General features: G+C 44.5%; 1 protein-coding gene across 3 annotated transcripts in view; it reads right to left on the bottom strand.

Moving 5' to 3' along the window:
* The window catches only part of CCDC81 (coiled-coil domain containing 81), a 156,428-nt gene that overhangs the window by 24,876 nt on the left and 112,069 nt on the right, over positions 1-19,483 (bottom strand). For all 3 annotated transcript variants that reach the window (XM_033950548.1, XM_033950545.1, XM_033950546.1), the window contains one exon: positions 9,379-9,605. In XM_033950548.1, the coding sequence (XP_033806439.1) occupies positions 9,379-9,605 (227 nt within the window). The remainder of the gene's footprint in view (positions 1-9,378; positions 9,606-19,483) is intronic.

Raw genomic sequence — 19,483 nt, 5'->3', positions numbered from 1 at the left:
AATGAAATGCACGCTGCCAGCCAATTAGACAACGTACGTTTAGAAACAGGACGTCCCAATTTATTCGGATCAAAGGACAGAAAGAGTTGGGGAGATGATCTGTGGGGCTTAGTACGCTCTAAATAGTAAGCTAGAGCCCTCTTACAGTCCAAAGTATGTAGAGCCTGTTCTCCAGAATGAGAGTGAGGTTTCGGAAAGAAGACAGGCACAACAATGGATTGGTTGAGATGGAATTCAGAGACAACCTTCGGGAGAAACTTTGGATGTGTACGCAGAACCACCTTGTCATGATGAAAGACCGTAAAAGGTGGATCTGCAACTAGTGCATGTAGCTCACTGACCCCCCTGGCAGAGGTAAGAGCAATAAGGAAAAGTACTTTCCAAGTGAGAAACTTGAAAGGAGTGGTAGCCAAAGGTTCAAATGGAGGCTTCATTAAGGCGGAAAGAACCACATTGAGATCCCAGATTACAGGAGGGGCTTTAAGAGGTGGTTTCACATTGAAAAGACCCCGCATGAATCTGGACACCAAGGGATGAGCCGAGAGAAGTTTTCCATGAACTGGCTCATGAAAAGCAGCAATAGCACTAAGGTGGACTCTGATGGAAGTAGACTTAAGGCCAGAGTCAGACAAAGAAAGTAGATAATTCAACAAAGTCTCCACAGCAAGGGAAGTGGGATCATGTTGATGAAGAAGACACCAGGAAGAAAATCGTGTCCACTTCTGATAGTAACATTGCAGAGTGGCCGGTTTCCTGGAGGCATCCAGAATGGAACGAACGGGCTGAGACAAAGAAGTATTATGAGAAGTCAGCCCGAGAGAAACCAAGCTGTCAGGTACAGAGACGGAAGGTTGGGATGCAGAAGTGTCTCCTGATGTTGCGTAAGCAGAGAAGGAAACAGCGGAAGAAGAAAAGGCTCCCTGGCACTGAGTTGAAGTAGAAGGGAGAACCAATGTTGCCTGGGCCACCGTGGAGCAATCAGAATCATGGTGGCTCTTTCCCTCTTGAGCTTCAACAAGGTTCGCAACATGAGAGGCAGAGGAGGGAAAGCGTACAGGAACAGATTGGACCAATCGAGGAGAAATGCATCCGCTGCCAGACGGTGAGGAGAGTAGAGTCTGGAGCAGACTAGGGGCAGCTGGTGATTGTGAGGAGCTGCAAAGAGGTCTATCTGAGGAGTGCCCCACTGAGCGAAGATGGACTGTAGAGTTAAAGGATCGAGTGTCCACTCGTGAGGCTGAAGAATTCTGCTGAGCTTGTCTGCTAAAGAATTCTGTTCTCCCTGAATGTAGATAGCTTTCAGAAAAAGTTGGTGATCTGTGGCCCAAGCCCAAATCTTCTGGGCTTCCTGGCACAAGAGGCGAGAGCCTGTCCCCCCCTGCTTGTTGATGTAGTACATCGCAACTTGATTGTCTGTGCATAGCAGGAGGACTTGAGGAAAGAGAAGATGTTGGAAGGCCTTGAGGGCATAAAACATCGCTCTGAGTTCCAGGAAATTGATGTGATGCTTCATTTCCTGGGCTGTCCAAAGTCCTTGAGTTTGGAATTCGTTCAAATGAGCTTCCCAGGCATAAGGGGAGGCGTCGGTGGTGATGACAAGTTGATGAGGAGGTAGATGGAACAGAAGACCTCTGGAGAGATTTGAGGATATCAACCACCATTGTAGAGACTGACGAAGAGACGATGTCACAGATATGTGTCGTGAGCAGGGATCCGTCGCTTGGGACCACTGGGTAGCTAGGGTCCATTGAGGAGTGCGCAGGTGAAGATGTGCGAAGGGTGTGACATGAACTGTGGAGGCCATGTGACCCAAGAGTATCATCATGTGCTTGGCAGAGATGGAACGTTGTGGAAGCACCTGCTGACATAGAGACTGAAGAGTTTGAAGACGGTTGGACGGCAGGAACGCTCTCATGAGGACTGTGTCTAACACCGCTCCAATGAATTGAAGTCTCTGAGTGGGGATGAGATGAGATTTGGGTAGATTGATCTTGAACCCCAGAAGTTGGAGAAACAGGATGGTCTGGTTGGTGGCCAGGAGTACTGTCTGAGATGAATTGGCCTTTATCAACCAATCGTCCAGGTAAGGAAAGACCTGAAGGTGGTGAGAGCGTAAAAAGGCCGCCACCACAATCAGACATTTGGTGAACACTCTTGGAGAGGAGGCAAGGCCGAAGGGCAGCACCTTGTATTGGTAATGACAGTGATTGATCATGAAACGGAGGTACTGTCTGGAGGTCAGATTGACCGGTATGTGAGTGTATGCCTCTTTGAGATCGAGGGAGCATAGCCAGTCGTCTTGATTGAGAAGAGGGTAGAGAGTGGCTAAAGAAAGCATCTTGAATTTTTCTTTGACTAAGCATTTGTTGAGATCGCGAAGATCTAGAATTGGTCTGAGATCTCCTGTTTTTTTGGGGACTAAAAAGTAACGGGAGTAGAATCCCTGTCCCTTTTGATCTAGAGGAACTTCCTCTATGGCGTTCAAAAGGAGGAGGGATTGAACCTCCTGGAGAAGGAGGGAAGACTGAGGAGTGTTCGAAGCAGACTCTCTTGGTAGACTTTGGGCAGGCAGGGTCTGAAAGTTGAGAGAGTAGCCGTGGCGGATGATGTTGAGGACCCATTGGTCCGAAGTGATAACTTCCCACCGGCTGAGGAAAAAAGTGAGACGGCCACCTATAGATTGAGGTAGGTGGGTAGATGTTTGGACGCTGGCTATGCCCTGGAGAATCAAGTCAAAAGGGCTGCGTAGATTTTTGCTGTGGAGGTGGCTTCACAGGTTGCTGTTGCTGTGGCCTAGGAGTCTGTCGTTGTTGCTGACGTTGACGCCTAGGTTGCTGGGGAGCTGATGGCAATGGACGAGCCACATAACGGCGTTGATAGGCCGACTGCTGTCTGAAAGGTCGTGCCAGTGGAGCTTTCTTTTTCGTTTTGAGCAGAGTGTCCCAGCGAGTCTCATGGGCGGAGAGCTTTTGGGTGGTCAAGTCCATGGATTCCCCAAAGAGCTCATCCACCAGGCATGGGGCATTAGCCAACCGATCTTGATGGTTGACATCAAGCTCGGATACTCTAAGCCAGGCAAGGCGGCGCATGGCCACAGACATGGCCGTGGCTCTAGTGGTAAGCTCAAATGTGTCATAAATTGATCTTACCATAAATTTACAGAGTTGGAAAAGAGAAGACGAGCAGTGGTGGAAAGCCTGTCGTTTCCGCTGAGGAAGGTACCTTTCAAAGGAAGCCATGGTGGTAAGGAGATGCTTGAGATAAAAAGAAAAGTGAAAAGCATAATTACCAGATCTATTAGCTAACATTGCATTCTGGTATAACCTCTTACCGAATTTGTCCATGGCTTTGCCCTCTCTGCCAGGAGGGACAGAAGCATATACACTGACTCCCGTGGACTTCTTAAGTGTAGATTCCACAAGCAGAGATTCATGTGGAAGCTGTGGCTTATCGAATCCAGGAATAGGGATTACTTTATATAATGAATCTAATTTACGGGGAGCTCCTGGGACGGTCAAAGGAGTCTCTAGGTTCTTATAGAAAGTTTCCCTCAGGATGTCATGAAGAGGGAGTTTCAAAAATTCCTTTGGAGGCTGATCGAAGTCAAGGGCATCAAGGAAGGCCTTGGATTTTTTAGACAGCCTCCAAAGGAATGGAAAGAGATTCACACATCTCTTTCAGGAAGGAAGTGAAAGATGTAGAATCCTGTTTTGAGGATGGATCTGGAGCAGCAGGATCATCCTCATCCGAGGAACACTCACCCTCAGAAAGAAAAGGCTCTTCGGAGTCACCCCACAGATCAGGGTCCCTAATATGGGAGCTACGGTCTCGAGACTCCGGAGTAGAGGGTTCTAGGTGTCGGGATTTGCGTGCCGACTTACCCGACCTCATAGATACGGTACCGGGAGATGTTACCGACTGCAGCGGTGCTGAAGTCTGCACCGACTGATGCTGGGCTCTCGGTTCCGGTGCAAGAACTGGCATCGATATCGATGAGGCCGAGTGAACCGGTACCGAGACAGTGGACGCAGACAATAAAGGTTGCTCCACTGCCGGTACCGGCGGCTCAGACCGGACCGGGACCGGAAGGTTCGGTGCCAATAGAGCAGGAAGGAGTTGTTGTAACTGCTCCTTGAGCTGCGTTTGTAGGACGGCTGCAATGCGCTCATCCAAAGAGGGCACCGGTACCGCCTTTTTCTTTTGCGGTACCTGCGGTGCTGCTCGACGCCCCGAAGATGAGGAGCCCGAGGTCGAGGGACTCACCTCGATAGGGGCGGAGCGCTTCTGCGGGCGCCTCACGGTCGGCAGGACTGGGCTCGCTGCAATCGAGACCGGAGAACGCTCCAGCGGGGAAGGCTTCTTAGCCGGCTTACCTGGATGTTGCGACGCTGGCGCGGTATCGCGCGGTGTCGACGAAGTGGGTGCCGACTGTGATGGGGCCGATGCCGGTGTCGATGCCGCAGAATCGGACATATCGGCACCGAAGAGTAATCGCTGTTGTATCTGGCAATTTTTTAATGTACGTTTTTTTAACGTGGCACAGCGGGTGCAGGTGGAAGCCTGATGCTCAGGACCCAGGCACTGTAAGCACCAGTTGTGCGGGTCCGTGAGGGATATAGGCCGTGCACACCGCTGGCACTTTTTAAACCCTGGCTGGGGGGGCATGAAAGTGAAAACGGCTTCTGCCAAATCGAAGGCCGAGGCCTCGATGGTGGCAGTAGGCCCCGCCGGGGCAAAACCGAAATGAAGAAAAAAATAAAGAAATAAACTCTCGGTTTGTTTTTTTGTTTTTTTTTTAGAAAAAGAAAAGAAAGAAGGGAAAAAACTCCCAAAAAGGTTTCGCGAGCGGGAAGGCGTATAAGAAAAAATTTCAACAGCCGTTGAAAAATGCAACTTCTTAGCTCCGCGGAAACTAAGAAACTGGGGACCGCGCGCCTCTGTCGGGAGGGAAGGCACTCGCGCGTGCGCGGTGCGGCCTACTAGAACTTTCCAAGTTCTTAGAGTGCAATTACTCTAAAATTGTCCGTACCGGGGCTCCGTCGGTGCCATCACCCATCAGTCAAGAATATGCTGCCTCCTTGTCCTGGGATAAGCCAGGTTTTCAGTTGTTTTCGGAATAGTTGGAGGGAGTCCAAGTTCCGCAGCGGGACAGTGAGGTCGTTCCAGAGGCCGTGGGGATAAAAACAATGATGGAATATATACAGAGAATCCCTATGTAGGAAGAAGACGGAGTATTCCCACTCATAAGAAAACATAAATGACTCACACAAAAATGAAAAAAGAGAGAAAGAGGGGGTAACCTGCACAGAGCAGCAGATGCAACATTGAGCACCTTTCTAGACAGACTGGATGGTTCATGCTGGTCTTTACCTGATGTCATTTACTATGTAAATAGTTCATTCAAATCCTTAAATAGCAAGGCATCAAACCTGCACCCCCAAAAGTAAAATTTTAAAATCGGACATGTCAGGAAAAAAATGCAAAGGAGAAGCTTCCTCAAATTTCTTTAAGAGAGATTACAGATATTTCAAAGTAGGAAAAGAGAAGGACCTTCCCTTCCTCCATTACTGTCATTCATTAAATAATGATGCTAGTGGTAAGTCGCCATACATGGACTGGTCAAAAGTGACTAAATTATAGAAAAAGTTGACTTGAGTTGAGCTACATTCAGCAACACTGATATTGCCAAGTAATTTAATACATCAGGGGCTGCAGTTATTGAAAGAATGTTGCCTATATGTTGATAATTCAGACTTTGTTTAGCTTTGAAGTTCCATCCTCAAATGTTCTTTGGATTTGCTGTTTTTATCAGTACTACCAATAAATTAGTGGAAAGGAAATATATGCAATTGATGGCTAAAACTGAAATATTAGGCAACATACCGAGTCGTTTGTATTTGATCGAGTCTCTGATTTCCATAAACAGATGAACACATTTCAACAGGAGATTAAGAATAAAATGTGCAAATATCAACAGGGTGAGCATTGATTCATCTTAAAGGATATTTTTTACCCATGGATGGATGGGGGAAGAATAAAGAAGCAACCTTGAAAAACCACATTTGCTACTTCATCCAGTGAGTTCTCTTGTGATGACTGGAGACCATGTGATTCTATGGATAAGTTTTTTTACTGAGAAGATTGAATCAGGCATCACATCCTTTATGCAGAGATATGTCTTAAGCAACAAGGAAGGGCAAATGGATAACATGGTCTCAAATTCCCACACTTTCTTGAATTCAGACACAGCCTCTGTCTTCACTACTTCTACTGGGAGACCATTCTACCACCTTTTCTGTAAAAAAAAGTATTTCCTTAGATTACTCCTGAGCCTATCACCTCTAACTTCATCCTATGCCCTCTCACTCTGGAGCTTCCTCTCAATTGCTTCATGTGTATTAATGGCACATAGCATCTCTATCATATCTCCCCTCTCCCACCTTTTCTCTACAGTATGCATATTTGAGATTTTTAAGTATGTCCCCTTAGGTTTTAAGACATAGACCACCAACCATTTTAGTAGCCTTTCTCTGGACTGACTCCTTCCTGTTTAAATCTTTTTGAAAGTGCAGTCCCCAGAATGTTAAATGAGGTCTCCCCAGAGTCTTATACAGGAGCATCAATACCTCCTTTTTGCTACTGGCCATTCCTCTTCCTATGCACCCAGGCATCCTTCTAGCTTTTGGGGGTTGGATTTCTATTAATAATATATATGAATGATAAGATATTATATTCATGTGGTATATTTTTTGTTGTATATGGAAGTGGGAGGGGGTGGGGGTTATATCTTTTTGTTGTATGATACGGTAGATTTTCAAGTGATATTGTATTCTAATTGTTTGATATTTACTGTACACTTGTTGTGAATTATAAAATGAATAAAGAATTAAAAAAAAAAAAAAGATCATCACATACTATCACACCCAAGTGCTGCTCCTTTTTCATGCAAATAACTTCTTCAGCCCCTAACTGTACTGTTCCCTCAGGTTTTTGCAGCCTAAATGCATTTCTTAGCATTAAATCTTAGCTGCCAAATTTCAGACCATTCTTCAAGAAGTAGGGAACTACAGGTCAGTAAGTCTGACATCTGTGGAAAGTAAATTAATGGAAACACTTTAAAATGGAGAATAGTGAAGTTTCTGGAATCCAGTGGATTACAGGATCCAAGGCAACATGGCAGGTCTTGTTCGACAAATCTGATCAATTTCTTTGACTGGGTCCAGAGAATTGGATAGAGGGAATGCTCTAGATGTAGTGTATTTAGATTTTAGCAAACCCTTTGACAGTGTTTCACACATGCATATAATAAATAAACTGAGTGCCCTCAGGATGGGCCCCATAGTGACGGACTATGTCAGGAACTGTTTAAGTGGAAGACGAAAGAGGGCAGTGGCCAATGGAGATCACTCTGAGGAAAGGGATATCGGTGGTTTGCCTCAAGGTTCAGTTTTTGGGCCTGTTCTTTTTAACATTTTTGTAAGCGATATTGCTGAAGGGCTGTCAAGTAAATAAATAAACAAACATTATCACTATAGAATGGTAAACATACATCAAAATAGTCCAAATTCATAATACAGACTTCTAAAATAGCAGGTTATAAACAGCATTTCATTATACAAGAATAAACATATAGTGCAGAGTCAAGGTCAAAATAAACCTCTAACAAAGACTTTTGAAAGAGCCAAGTTTTCAGATTTTTGTGAAACAGGAAGTGAAGTAGTAGTAACCATGACCAAATGTCATAAAAAAGAACATGGTCAGCATCCCCAACCGGTACTAGGTAGGTGCCTATTATTACAAAGCCAACATACTTTGAAACATATGTACATAAGTTACACTTTGTACAATTTGTCATCAACAGTCTACACAGGCACCTTAAATGACATTAAATGAAGTGTTTCCTTATAAAATTACTCCCCATGCAATTACATCAAGCATACTTCTTGATGCCACTATAAATTTAAAAAAACAGTGAAAAAAACCAAATACAACAGCGAAAAAGATTTTTTTTTAATCCTGATTGATGTCACCAATATTTACCGATGGTTGCACAATACTACTACATGGGCCAGTGGCCCTGAGAAATAAAAGAAAATTTGGATAGGGTTAAAAGCAGTTAGGAAACCAAAAATGATGGCACGCAAGAACAAGTACCCAAATTAAAAATGGGAAAGTGGAAGGCAGCTATGCTAACCACTATACCACCAACCATACTAGATGATAGTCTTGTGTGAAACTAACGTAATAAAGGGAGGGAAAAGGGTTCATAATTAAATAATAATTGATAAAATCATTACAATTTATATGCTATGTAAACTCATAATAAGAATAATATAAAATATGGTTTATATAAAATACATTATAGAAATATCAAGTGTATTGTTAAGATAAATTGTATGGAAAATTTATAACACTTGTTGCTATATTAAAAAATCAATAAAAAACTTAAAACCGGAAGCTGGAAAAAAAAAAAAAAACAAAATGGGAAAGTGATAGTAAATAGGTGGGCGATACGTTAACTGATACCAAATACAAAACACCCACAATCGTTTTGAGACTTCTTCTGTGTGGGTTCTCTGAGGAAGCCTGGTCTGGCGAAACACGTCAGAACATGGAACAATTAGACACCCAAGATGAGTACAAAAAATTATTTTTGAATTATTTATGACACTTTGAGGAGTTGGAATTGTTATTAATAGAGATATCACTTAAAGTGCGATGATTGAACAAGCGAAGATTTTCTCTAAGGGTAAAACCTCAGCGTGATCTTTTTACAACCAGCTGATTGGTTCTGAGCACTTTGAATTTAGTTCAATTATTTATTTATAAACACAGAAAGAGTGGGTGTTTTTGTATTTTATATGCAAGAACAAGTAGCCAAAATAAAGGCTGTCTTATACAAACCACAGAGAAGGGGAAAATATTCTCAGAGAACTACATATAGTTAAAAAGAAAGTGACGGGGGCTATATTTAATGCAGAATGTAGAAAGATATGGAAAGCTTCCCAAGGAGATCTGGTCAATGGTCAAGCTTTGTTAAGGATAATAATAATAATAATTTTATTTCTTATATACCGCTATATCCTAAGTTCGAAGCGGTTTACAATGAGAGTTGTGTCTAGAGAGAGTAGTGTTAACAATAGGATACAGGATCATACAAAGTGAGCAGGTACTGGGGTGTTTACAATAAGGTACAGGATGTTACACTGAGATATAGGATGATACAATATGAACAGTATACAAGAGATCAATGCTGTTTACAGCTAGTTATATACAATGTGTGTAAGAGAGGTGTACAGCACAAGTTACCCACAAGTGTGAACTTCAGATCCTGCTTGTTCTTAGAAAAAAGTAAATTATATTAAAGAACAAACTTACTGTTGTCTTGATTTTTCCAGAATTTCAGATTCTTTCCTCTGCTGGATTAGTTGATTTAAAACTGCCATGGTATTTTTTTCTACCACAGCCTGCAACTGCTGCTTGTAGATATTGTAAGCTCTCTGCTTTCTCTCGGCAAGTGTTTCATATGTCGTATCATACTTTCCAAACAACATTGCACTTGTGTCAGGCTCATACACTGGTAAAGGTAATGGCTTCATTTTCAGCTGCATGGGATGTAGATCAAGATTTTAACAAAAATACTACCATGATAACAGCACTACATACTATCTTATAGTAAAGCCTAGATTCAATTCTCAGATTTGACTCTTGCTCTTCAGGATGAAAGGGCAGAGATCAGTCATTGCAAGCTGTAATACCTACTGGTCAGAGATTCTGCGATATTCTTAAAATACCTGGAATTTGGGAACATAAGCTCCTCATAATAATAATAATTTTATTTTTGTATACCGTCATACCCAAGGAGTTCTAGGCGGTTCACATTTGTTTATCAAAAAAATTACAAGTGGTTCACAACAATTGGACAAAGTTAGAAGCAACAAAGTAGTTGAGGTTAGAGAGAGAAGGGAATGTGTAGGTCAGGGGGGTGAGGATTGAGGTGGGTAGGCTGGGTAGAGAGGTGGAAGGGGAAAGGAGGAGGTTGTGGTTCATTGGAGAGGGGTGTTAGGTGTCTTGTCCATGGAATAGGTGAGTTTTGAGAGATTTTCTAAACCCGAGGTAGGTGGGGGCCTCAAGGACAATTTGGGCTAGCCATGGGTTCAGTTTGGCAGCCTGGAAGGCGAAAGTTTTGTCAGACCTTCTCCTCAAGACTTTGATCAATTTAGAGGGTATTTTGTAACTCACAGCACATGTAAGTAGTACATACACACTTTTCCTTCATTTCAAATAAAATTATGCATATACTTTCACTTTGAAAATTACTCCAGTGGTTGTACGTCAACATTTAGAAACATAGAAATAGACGGCAGATAAGGGCACGGCCCATCAAGTCTGCCCACTCCAGTGACCCTCCCTATCTATCTTTGCGGACAAATCCCACATGTCTATCCCATCTGGCCTTAAAATCTGACACACTGCTGGCCTCAATAACCTGAAGTGGAAGACTATTCCAGCGATCAACCACCCTTTCAGTGAAGAAGAACTTCCTAGTGTCACTGTGCAGTTTCCCGCCCCTGATTTTCCATGAATGCCCCCTTGTTGCCGCGGGACCCTTGAAGAAGAAGATGTCTTCTTCCACATCGATGCGGCCCGTGAGATACTTGAATGTCTCGATCATATCTCCCCTATCTCGACGTTCCTCGAGTGAGTAGAGCTGCAATTTCCCTAACCGCTCTTCGTACGGGAGCTCCTTGAGTCCCAAGACCATCCTGGTGGCCATTCTCTGGACCGATTCCAGTCTCAGCACATCCTTGCGGTAATGCGGCCTCCAGAATTGCACACAGTACTCCAGGTGCGGTCTCACCATGGATCTATACAGTGGCATAATGACTTCAGGTTTACGGCTGACGAAGCTCCTGCGTATGCAACCTATGATTTGCCTTGGATGAAGCTTGCTCCACTTGGTTTGCAGACTTCATGTCTTCCCTGACAATCACCCCTAAGTCTCTTTCTGCTTCAGTTCTTGTCAGGATCTCGCCATTTAGGGTGTAAATCTTGCATGGATTTTGGCTTCCCAGGTGCATGACTTTGCATATTTTGACATTGAAACTGAGTTGCCAGGACCTAGACCAGTGCTCCAGCAGAAGTAAGTCATGCACCATATCGTCTGCCATTGCTTTTTTGTCTGTTGTGCTTTTGCTCACTACATTGCTCAGTTTGGCATCATCGGCGAATAATGTTATTCTACCTCGGAGCCCTTGCTTTAACCGCAGGAATTCTTTAGGTGAGTACCCTCTAAATAAGTGTTTCTTGACTCTCCCCTGGAGGCACACCTAGCCACAATTAATATGTATATGATCTCATTTGTATTTATTGGAGATCTACTGTATGCAGATCTACCTCAAACATATTCACTGTAGTGACTAGGTCTGCCTTCAGGAGAATGTTGAAGAATTACTTTTCTAAATAATTCCACAATCACAATCATTTCCTTCCTCCATAACTGGATATCAACATTTAAAACATTAAACTTTTAATTTCTATCCCACTTTCATCAGATAGTTATCACTATCTGCTATATTAGCTCAGTCCTGATAGGGGTATCTGTTCTCACAGCCTAACTTATTTTTTTAAGATCTTCTTTCCATTTTCCATATCTTCTCTCCTCTCTCCTTATTACCCTCCTTTTCTAAGTGACACTACTGAAGGCCATGGAAGGCCTCATTCAGGTATGTGGGATCTCTTGGGGAGTGAAGGAGATAGTGGAATCTGCAGGCAGGCAGGAAGACTGGATGGGCCATATGGCCTTTATCTGCCATCATATTTCTATTTCTAGCCATGGAAGGCTAGGTTCATGAGAATATACCATGGTAAAATAGCAGTATCTAATGCTCACTCTCTCACTGTGTCTTTTAGTCCCTGCTCTACCCTACCCAAGTCTCCATTAATGTCCATTTAATTTCCATATTCCTATTTCTCCCATGTATTCCCAAAGTCTGTATTTCCCAGGTCCATTCTTTAAGCCCTTGCCCTTCTCCCTTTCACTCCTTTTCTACCCCAACAATCACCACCTCTATGCCCAAGCTTCTAATCTGGCTGCTTTTCTTTTTTTTTTTTTTTTTGCAGCAATGTTTTCTTGCAGTACCCAATGTGCTTTACTAATCAGGTGTCTGAATCATGCAGCATGCCACAAATAGCAAGCCAAGGAGAATACATAGTTGAGCAGTGGATTGTATTGTCTGCTACAGGGAAAGATGAGGCAAAAGGAGTAACTGAATTAAAAGCTATGGACTGAAGCACAGAGGAAAGAAGGATGTAGGCTGCTAATGCAAGATAGACGAATAGCAGCTCATGATGTTGCAAAATAGTCAGGGCATAGATCTGGCGCCAGACCCTAGCGATATCCCTAGGCTTTGGGTACGCCTACTGAGTTCTACATTGGAGTTAAGGGCTGTGGTTTGGTAGCCAAGAACTGTTGAAGAAATGGATGATTTATAAAGGAAAAGAGGAATAAAACAGGGAATGCTAGAAGTTTAAATAAATTATTGCAAAGCCAACATACTTTGAAACATACATTAATAATTACAACACTTTGCACAATTTGCCTTCAACGGGCTGCATCATGCCATCGACATCTATACTCTAATTCCACAATTCATAATATACTCTTTCTATACTCTTACTTCTTTCAGATTAGCCTGAAAAATTCTTACTGGTACAGAGGAAAGCGACGAAGCTAGTAAAAGGTATGGAGAACTTGAGCTACAAAGATCGCCTCAGAAAACTGGGACTATTCACCCTTGAGAAGAGAAGACTGAGAGGGGATCTGATAGAGACTTTTAAATTGCTAAAAGGGATCGACATAATGGAGCAAACTCACTCACCAGCAGGGGGAAAGGATGGTGAGCAAGAAACAGCGTTATTCACATTGGCAAATGTAACCCAGTCTCGGACCAGAGGTCATGGCCTGAAGCTGAGAGGGGACATGGCCAGGACAAACATCAGAAAGTTCTGCTTCACACAGCGAGTAGTGAACGCCTGGAACTTTCTCCCGAAAGAGCTGGTGGAGGAAACCACCATTCTAGGATTTAAGGGAAAATTGGACGCACATCTTCTTGCAGAAGACATTGAGGGATACGAGTGACTATTGTATTCGCCAGGGTGTGCCTGGCTGAGCCTCCGCGTGTGCGGATCGCTGGACTAGATGGACCCCAGGTCTGATCCGGTGCAGGCATTTCTTATGTTCTTATGAGTGTGGGGCAGAGGGGAAGAGTGTGGCGCAGTGGTTAAAGCTACAATTTCAGCATCCTGGGGTTGTGGGTTCAAAGCCGCACTGCTTCTTGTGACCCTGGGCAAGTCACCTAATCCCCCCATTGGCCCAGGTACATTAGATAGATTGTGAGCCCACCGGGACAGACAGGGAAAAATGCTTGAGTACCTGAATAAGTAATGTGTACAGCAGTCCTTTGTACTGTTATACTATCACTCATGCTCTCCACAAACTACTTCATAACATGTTCATTTATAATTTTTAATTATTCATTGGTCTTCAGAAGTGCCATTATGTTTGAGTGGCCAAATACTATGTGGCACTAGCCTCCCCATCAGACCGTTCTTGATACAGCCTTCAGGCGAAACATGTCAGAATGACAGGTCCCTTCCCGATAACTACTGACAAAGGGAAAACTCAGAAAATACAGAAAAAAAAAAGATAAGTTGAAAGATTATTTATTTATTTATTCAAGCACTGAAGTCTAGAAGCACTAAAGCACTTTATATAAAACATAACGGTCTGATGGGGAGGCTAGTGCCACATAGTATTTGGCCACTCAAACATAATGGCACTTCTGAAGACCAATGAATAATTAAAAATTATAAATATATAGTAACATAGTAACATAGTAGATGACGGCAGATAAAGACCCGAATGGTCCATCCAGTCTGCCCAACCTGATTCAATTTAAATTTTTTTTTTTAAATTTATTTTTTCTTCTTAGCTATTTCTGGGCAAGCATCCAAAGCTTTACCCGGTACTGTGCTTGGGTTCCAACTGCCGAAATCTCTGTTAAGACTTACTCCAGCCCATCTACACCCTCCCAGCCATTGAAGCCCTCCCCTGCCCATCCTCCACCAAACGGCCATACACAGACACAGACCGTGCAAGTCTGCCCAGTACTAGCCTTAGTTCAATATTTAATATTATTTTCTGATTCTAAATCTTCTGTGTTCATCCCACGCTTCTTTGAACTCAGTCACATGAACATGTTATGAAGTACTGTTTGTGGAGAACATGAGTACCTGAATAAACTCATGTAAATCGTTCAGAGCTCTCCTGGGAGAACAATATAGAAAATTGAATAAATAAATAAAATAAATAAATAATTATACTTTTTCCTGGCAGCAGAACAACCTGGAAATAAAATCATTCTTTATCCCTAAAGAAGTTTGATCCTCCTTGAAAAATATCTCAAATGTAAGCTCTCCTCTCTTTCCTGGTAAAACAGTGAAAATAACATACTAACACACAAATCATTTCAGCATAATATATTCCTGTGACCTGAGGTCATTTCAACATAATATATTCAAACGGCCTGTTCCATCATGGGTGCTACTTTCTACATGTGTATAAAACAAAAATAGCATTTTACAAAATTATTCAGACCCTTGTCCTGACATTTTCAGCCATGACTAAGCCATGAGAAGGAGAAATTAGGTTCATACTTGCTAATTTTCTTTCTTTCAGTCCCTCCAGACTGGCACAGAACAGATGGGTTTACGCTCCTCTGCCAGCAGGTGGAGACTGAGAACACATTGACTTTTGGAAGTAGTACAAGTGTGCTGTGCAGTCCCATCTACAATCAGTCTGACAAATAGCCAAGCAGGAACTAACTCCACTCTCATATTCAGAAGACAAAGTAGTTGTCCGGATTGAACAGGGAAACACTGCTGGATACTGATTAGAACAAGAATCTTCAAAGTGTCCCCACAGTTTGCCAGCTAAGCTAGATGAACCAAATACCGCTGCTCTTACTATACTTCCCCAAAAAAGCAAGACAACAAGATAACAAAGAAAAAAAACTTACACTTTGTGAAAAACACTGAATAAAAACAACACGGCGGGGTCTGTGCTGGTCTGGAGGGACTAAAAGAAAGAAAATTAGCAGGTAAGAACATAATTTCTCCTTCTTTATTGTCCCTCCAGACCGGCACAGAACGGATGGGACGTATCAAAGCAGTACCCATCATGGGTGCGACCTCTGAGGGGCCGCCACAAGAACACGTGCACCAAACACTGTGTCCTGAAGCACCTGAACATACACACAGTAGTGGCAAACAAAGGAATGGAGAGAAGACCAAACCGCAGCTTTACAGATATCTACCGGAGGCACAAGAGAACTCTCAGCCCAAAAGGCCACCTGACCCTGAGTGGAATGAGCTTTGAGAAAATCCGGAACAGGTTTCCTTTGAAGAAGGTACAGCAAAGCGATAGCCTCCTTGATCCAGTGTGCAATTGTAGCCTTGGAAGCACCGTCCCCCTTACAAGGACCCGCTAAAAGGACAAAAAGACGATCTGACTGACAGAATTCCTGGGTCCGTTGAACAAAAGCGCGAAGGACCCTATGGACATCTAATTGTGCAAATGTCTCTACTCCAAAGAGCCCTCCCAACTATCCAAGACCAGAAGGACAACGATCTGGTTGACATGAAAAGGCAAAACCATCTTCGGAAGAAAGGAGGGAACCGGTTGCAACATGACCTGCTTCCTATGGAACTCCAGGAAGGGAGGCCTACATGTAAAGGCCTGCAGTTTGAAAACTTGTCTCATGGAAGTAATGTCCACCAAGAAGAGTAAAGTCCTTCAATGTGCAGGAGCCGAGAGGTTCAATAGGAGAATGAATGAGCACATAAAGAACCAGATTGAGATCCCAAGCAGGAACTGAAGAACGAACTGGAAACTGGAGCAATTTTGATGCCCTCAAGAATCGAATCACATCCAGAGAACAGGCCAAACACCGACCGTGCAACAGACCACAAAAAGAAGATAAAGCTGCAATCTGAATCCTGAGGGAGGATCAGGCAAGGCCCCACTCTAGGCCATCCTGCAAAACCTTCAAGATGCGAGGCAAAGATGTGCGAAGGGGAATTACTCCTCAAAATGACGCCAAATGTGCACATAAGCCTGAGAGATGTCAAGTCTCTGAGAATCCAAGAGGATGGAAATCACCTTATCCAAATATCCAATAGCAGAACCAACTTGCCCTCCACCGACTGGAAAGCTACTAACGCCAACCGAATGGCTCGGGTCTCCAGAATATTGATCGACCATGACGCTTCCACCGGTGATCAGATGCCCTGAGCCAAGCAACAGAGACATTGAGCTCCCTAACCGAGGAGGCTGGCATCCATGAGAAGCACTGTCCACTGGGGCTGATCTAGACTCACTCCCTGAACCAGATTGGAAGACTGTAACCACCAGCTCAGGCTGCAATGAACTAACCCCGAAGAAGGATGGGAGAGTCCAGATCATGAAATTGCGGTGACCAATGCCAAAGAAGAGCTTACCGAAGAGGATGCATTTAAGCCCAAGCCCACCTGACTACTTCCAGGGAGTTCACCATTGACCCCAAGACCTGCAGAAAATCCTACACCCGAGGGCAACTACTAGTGCTGCCCAATTCAGGAAAAAAAATTTGATTCAATTCAGCCTATTGAATCGATTTTTTGATTTGATTTTCCTGCCCAATAGGATGTTTTTTAAAAACATCCTGGTGGGTTTATTTTAGTCTCTTCACCCCTTTTATAGCCTCTTCACCCTTTGCCTTCTCCTAACCACACTGGCGCTGTGGTGTAAACAAAATAAACAAACAAAAAAGACTTTTCCTCTCTCTGTTAAATCCTAGCTCACGTTTGCGGTCTAACACCAGCTCCGGCAGGATACATGTTTCAAATATGACATATTGTAATCACAAAACAGAAAATAAAATTATTTTTCTACCTTTTGTTGTCTGGTCATTATTCAAATCTTGTTGGTCCCAGGCTCTGGTTGTCTTCTGATAACTTGCTTGCCAGAGTCTCCTTCTTTCTTTGTGCTAACCATCCATCTTCCATCTATGTCCTCCCCTTCTGTTTCCCTTCCCTCCCCCGGAGGTCGGGCATCTATCCTTTTTTTTCGTTTCCATCCACAGATCCACCTTTTCTCAACTACCCTTTCATCCAGCATCTCTCCCTCCTTCCCCACCACCCCAGGGTCCACCATCTCGCCCTTTCTTTTCCCAACTACCCTCCTATCCAATATCTCTATCCCCCATCCGCACCATTCCTTGTATCCAACTTCTCTCCCTTTCTGTTCCTTCCCTCCCTAAATCCCATTGTCCACCATCTGTCTCCCTCTCCTCTGTTTTAAACCCATTATTTCTTCCACCCAAAGTCCGGCATATGCACATCTCTTTGAACTCCCTTTCCCTCCCTCCCTCCGTGTACTTCTACACCAGGGCCCCCCTCCCCTGAAGGTCTTTCCCCCCTGAAGGCCTGCACCATCCCCTCTGAAGACCTGCACCCCATTCCTGAAGGCCTGTGCCACCATCCTTGAAGGCCTGTCCCCCCCTTGAAGGCCTGCACCTCCCCCTGAAGGCCTGTCCCCCCTGAAGGCCTGCACCCCACCCCTGAAGGTCTGCCTGTCCCCCCTGAAGGCCTGCACACACACACTCACACCCCAGAAGGCCTGCATGTTCCCCCTGACCTCAAGCGCATCCATTTACCTCATTTCAGCTGCCTGCCTCTGATGTCAGAGGCAGGATCACGGTAGAGGAAACAGCTCCGATGGCCTATAGCAGCTTGCAAAGATCGCTAGCACAAGCAATCATCTCTGCAGGCTGCTGAAATGAGGTAAATGGATGCGTGAGAGGCTAGGTGGGAAGCCGAACACCATCAGGAGGCTGGGGGGGGAAGCCGGACACCAGCACTTCCCGACTGACCCTCCCCCTTTGCCTTCTAAAGCAGGAGCGGCAGCGGACGATCAGCAAAAAGCAGCGCTGCCGCTCCTCTTTAGGGGGTGAGGGGGAGGGTCAGTCACCGAATCGGGAGGCCGATTTATTTTTGTTTTAAATCGATTCGAATTGATTCACCCAAAGTGAATCAGTGAATCGATTCGAATCGTGAATCGGGCAGCACTAGCAACGACAATCCATCGGGGAGCAAATCTGCGACTGCAATTTTTACACCCAGGCCTCGGGAAGTAATACTTTCCCCAAGCTGGTGTCAAAGAGAACTCTGAGATACTCCAAGCACTGAGACAGAGTCAACTGGCTTTTGGACAGGTTGACCACCCAGCCCAGCGACTGCAGAAATTCCAGAACCCAAATCGTGACCCAGGAGCTCTCCTGAAAAGACTTTACTTGAATTAACCAGTCATCCAGATAGGGATGAACCCGCATGCCCTCCTTGTGCAAGGCCACCACCGCTACCATAATCTTTGTGAAAGTCCATGGAGCTGTGGCCAGACTAAGAGGAAGCACACAAAACTGATAGTGCTTTCCCAAAATCACAATGCAAAGGAATCGCTGATGGGAGGCCCTAATCAGAACATGCAGGTAGGCTTCCATCAGGTCAAGATAAGTCAGAAATTCCCCAGGCTGAACAGCAAGAATTACAGATTTCAGGGTCTCCATGCAAAAAGACAGAACCTAAAGCACCCTGTTGACACCTTTCAGATACAAAATGGGCTGAAAAGACCCCTCTTTCTTTGACACCATGAAGTAAATGGAGTACCTGCTGGAGTGAATTTTTTGAGGAGGCACTGGAACCACCGCTTTGAGTCCAGCAACCTTTGCAGCCTCTGACAAAAAGCACAGTTACTTACCGTAACAGGTGTTATCCAGGGACAGCAGGCAGATATTCTTAACACATGGGTGACGTCACCGACGGAGCCCTCGGTACGGACCTTTTTAACTAGAAGTTTCTAGTTGGCCGCACCGCGCGTGCGCGAGTGCCTTCCCGCCCGACGGAGGAGTGCGTGGTCCCCAGTTAGGATAAGCCAGCTAAGAAGCCAACCCGGGGAGGTGGGTGGGACTTAAGAATATCTGCCTGCTGTCCCTGGATAACACCTGTTACGGTAAGTAACTGTGCTTTATCCCAGGACAAGCAGGCAGCATATTCTTAACACATGGGTGACCTCCAAGCTAACAAAGAGGGAGGTGGGATGGTTGGCCATTAGGAAAATAAATTTTGTAACACAGATTGGCCGAAGTGTCCATCCCGTCTGGAGAACGCATCCAGACAGTAGTGAGTAGTGAATGTGTGAACTGAGGACCAAGTGGCCGCCTTGCAGATTTCCTCGATGGGCGTGGAACGGAGGAAAGCTACAGAAGCAGCCATAGCTCGGACTCTGTGGGCCGTGACAGTTCCTTCCAGTGAGAGACCGGCCCGAGCATAACAGAAGGCAATACAGGCAGCAAGCCAATTTGAAAGTGTCCGTTTGGAGACAGGA

This window comes from Geotrypetes seraphini, chromosome 6 (assembly GCF_902459505.1).
Source record: "Geotrypetes seraphini chromosome 6, aGeoSer1.1, whole genome shotgun sequence".
Lineage (NCBI taxonomy): Eukaryota > Metazoa > Chordata > Amphibia > Gymnophiona > Dermophiidae > Geotrypetes > Geotrypetes seraphini.
Note: the sequence above shows the minus strand (reverse complement) of the source record. Positions and strands in the feature narration are given on the sequence as shown.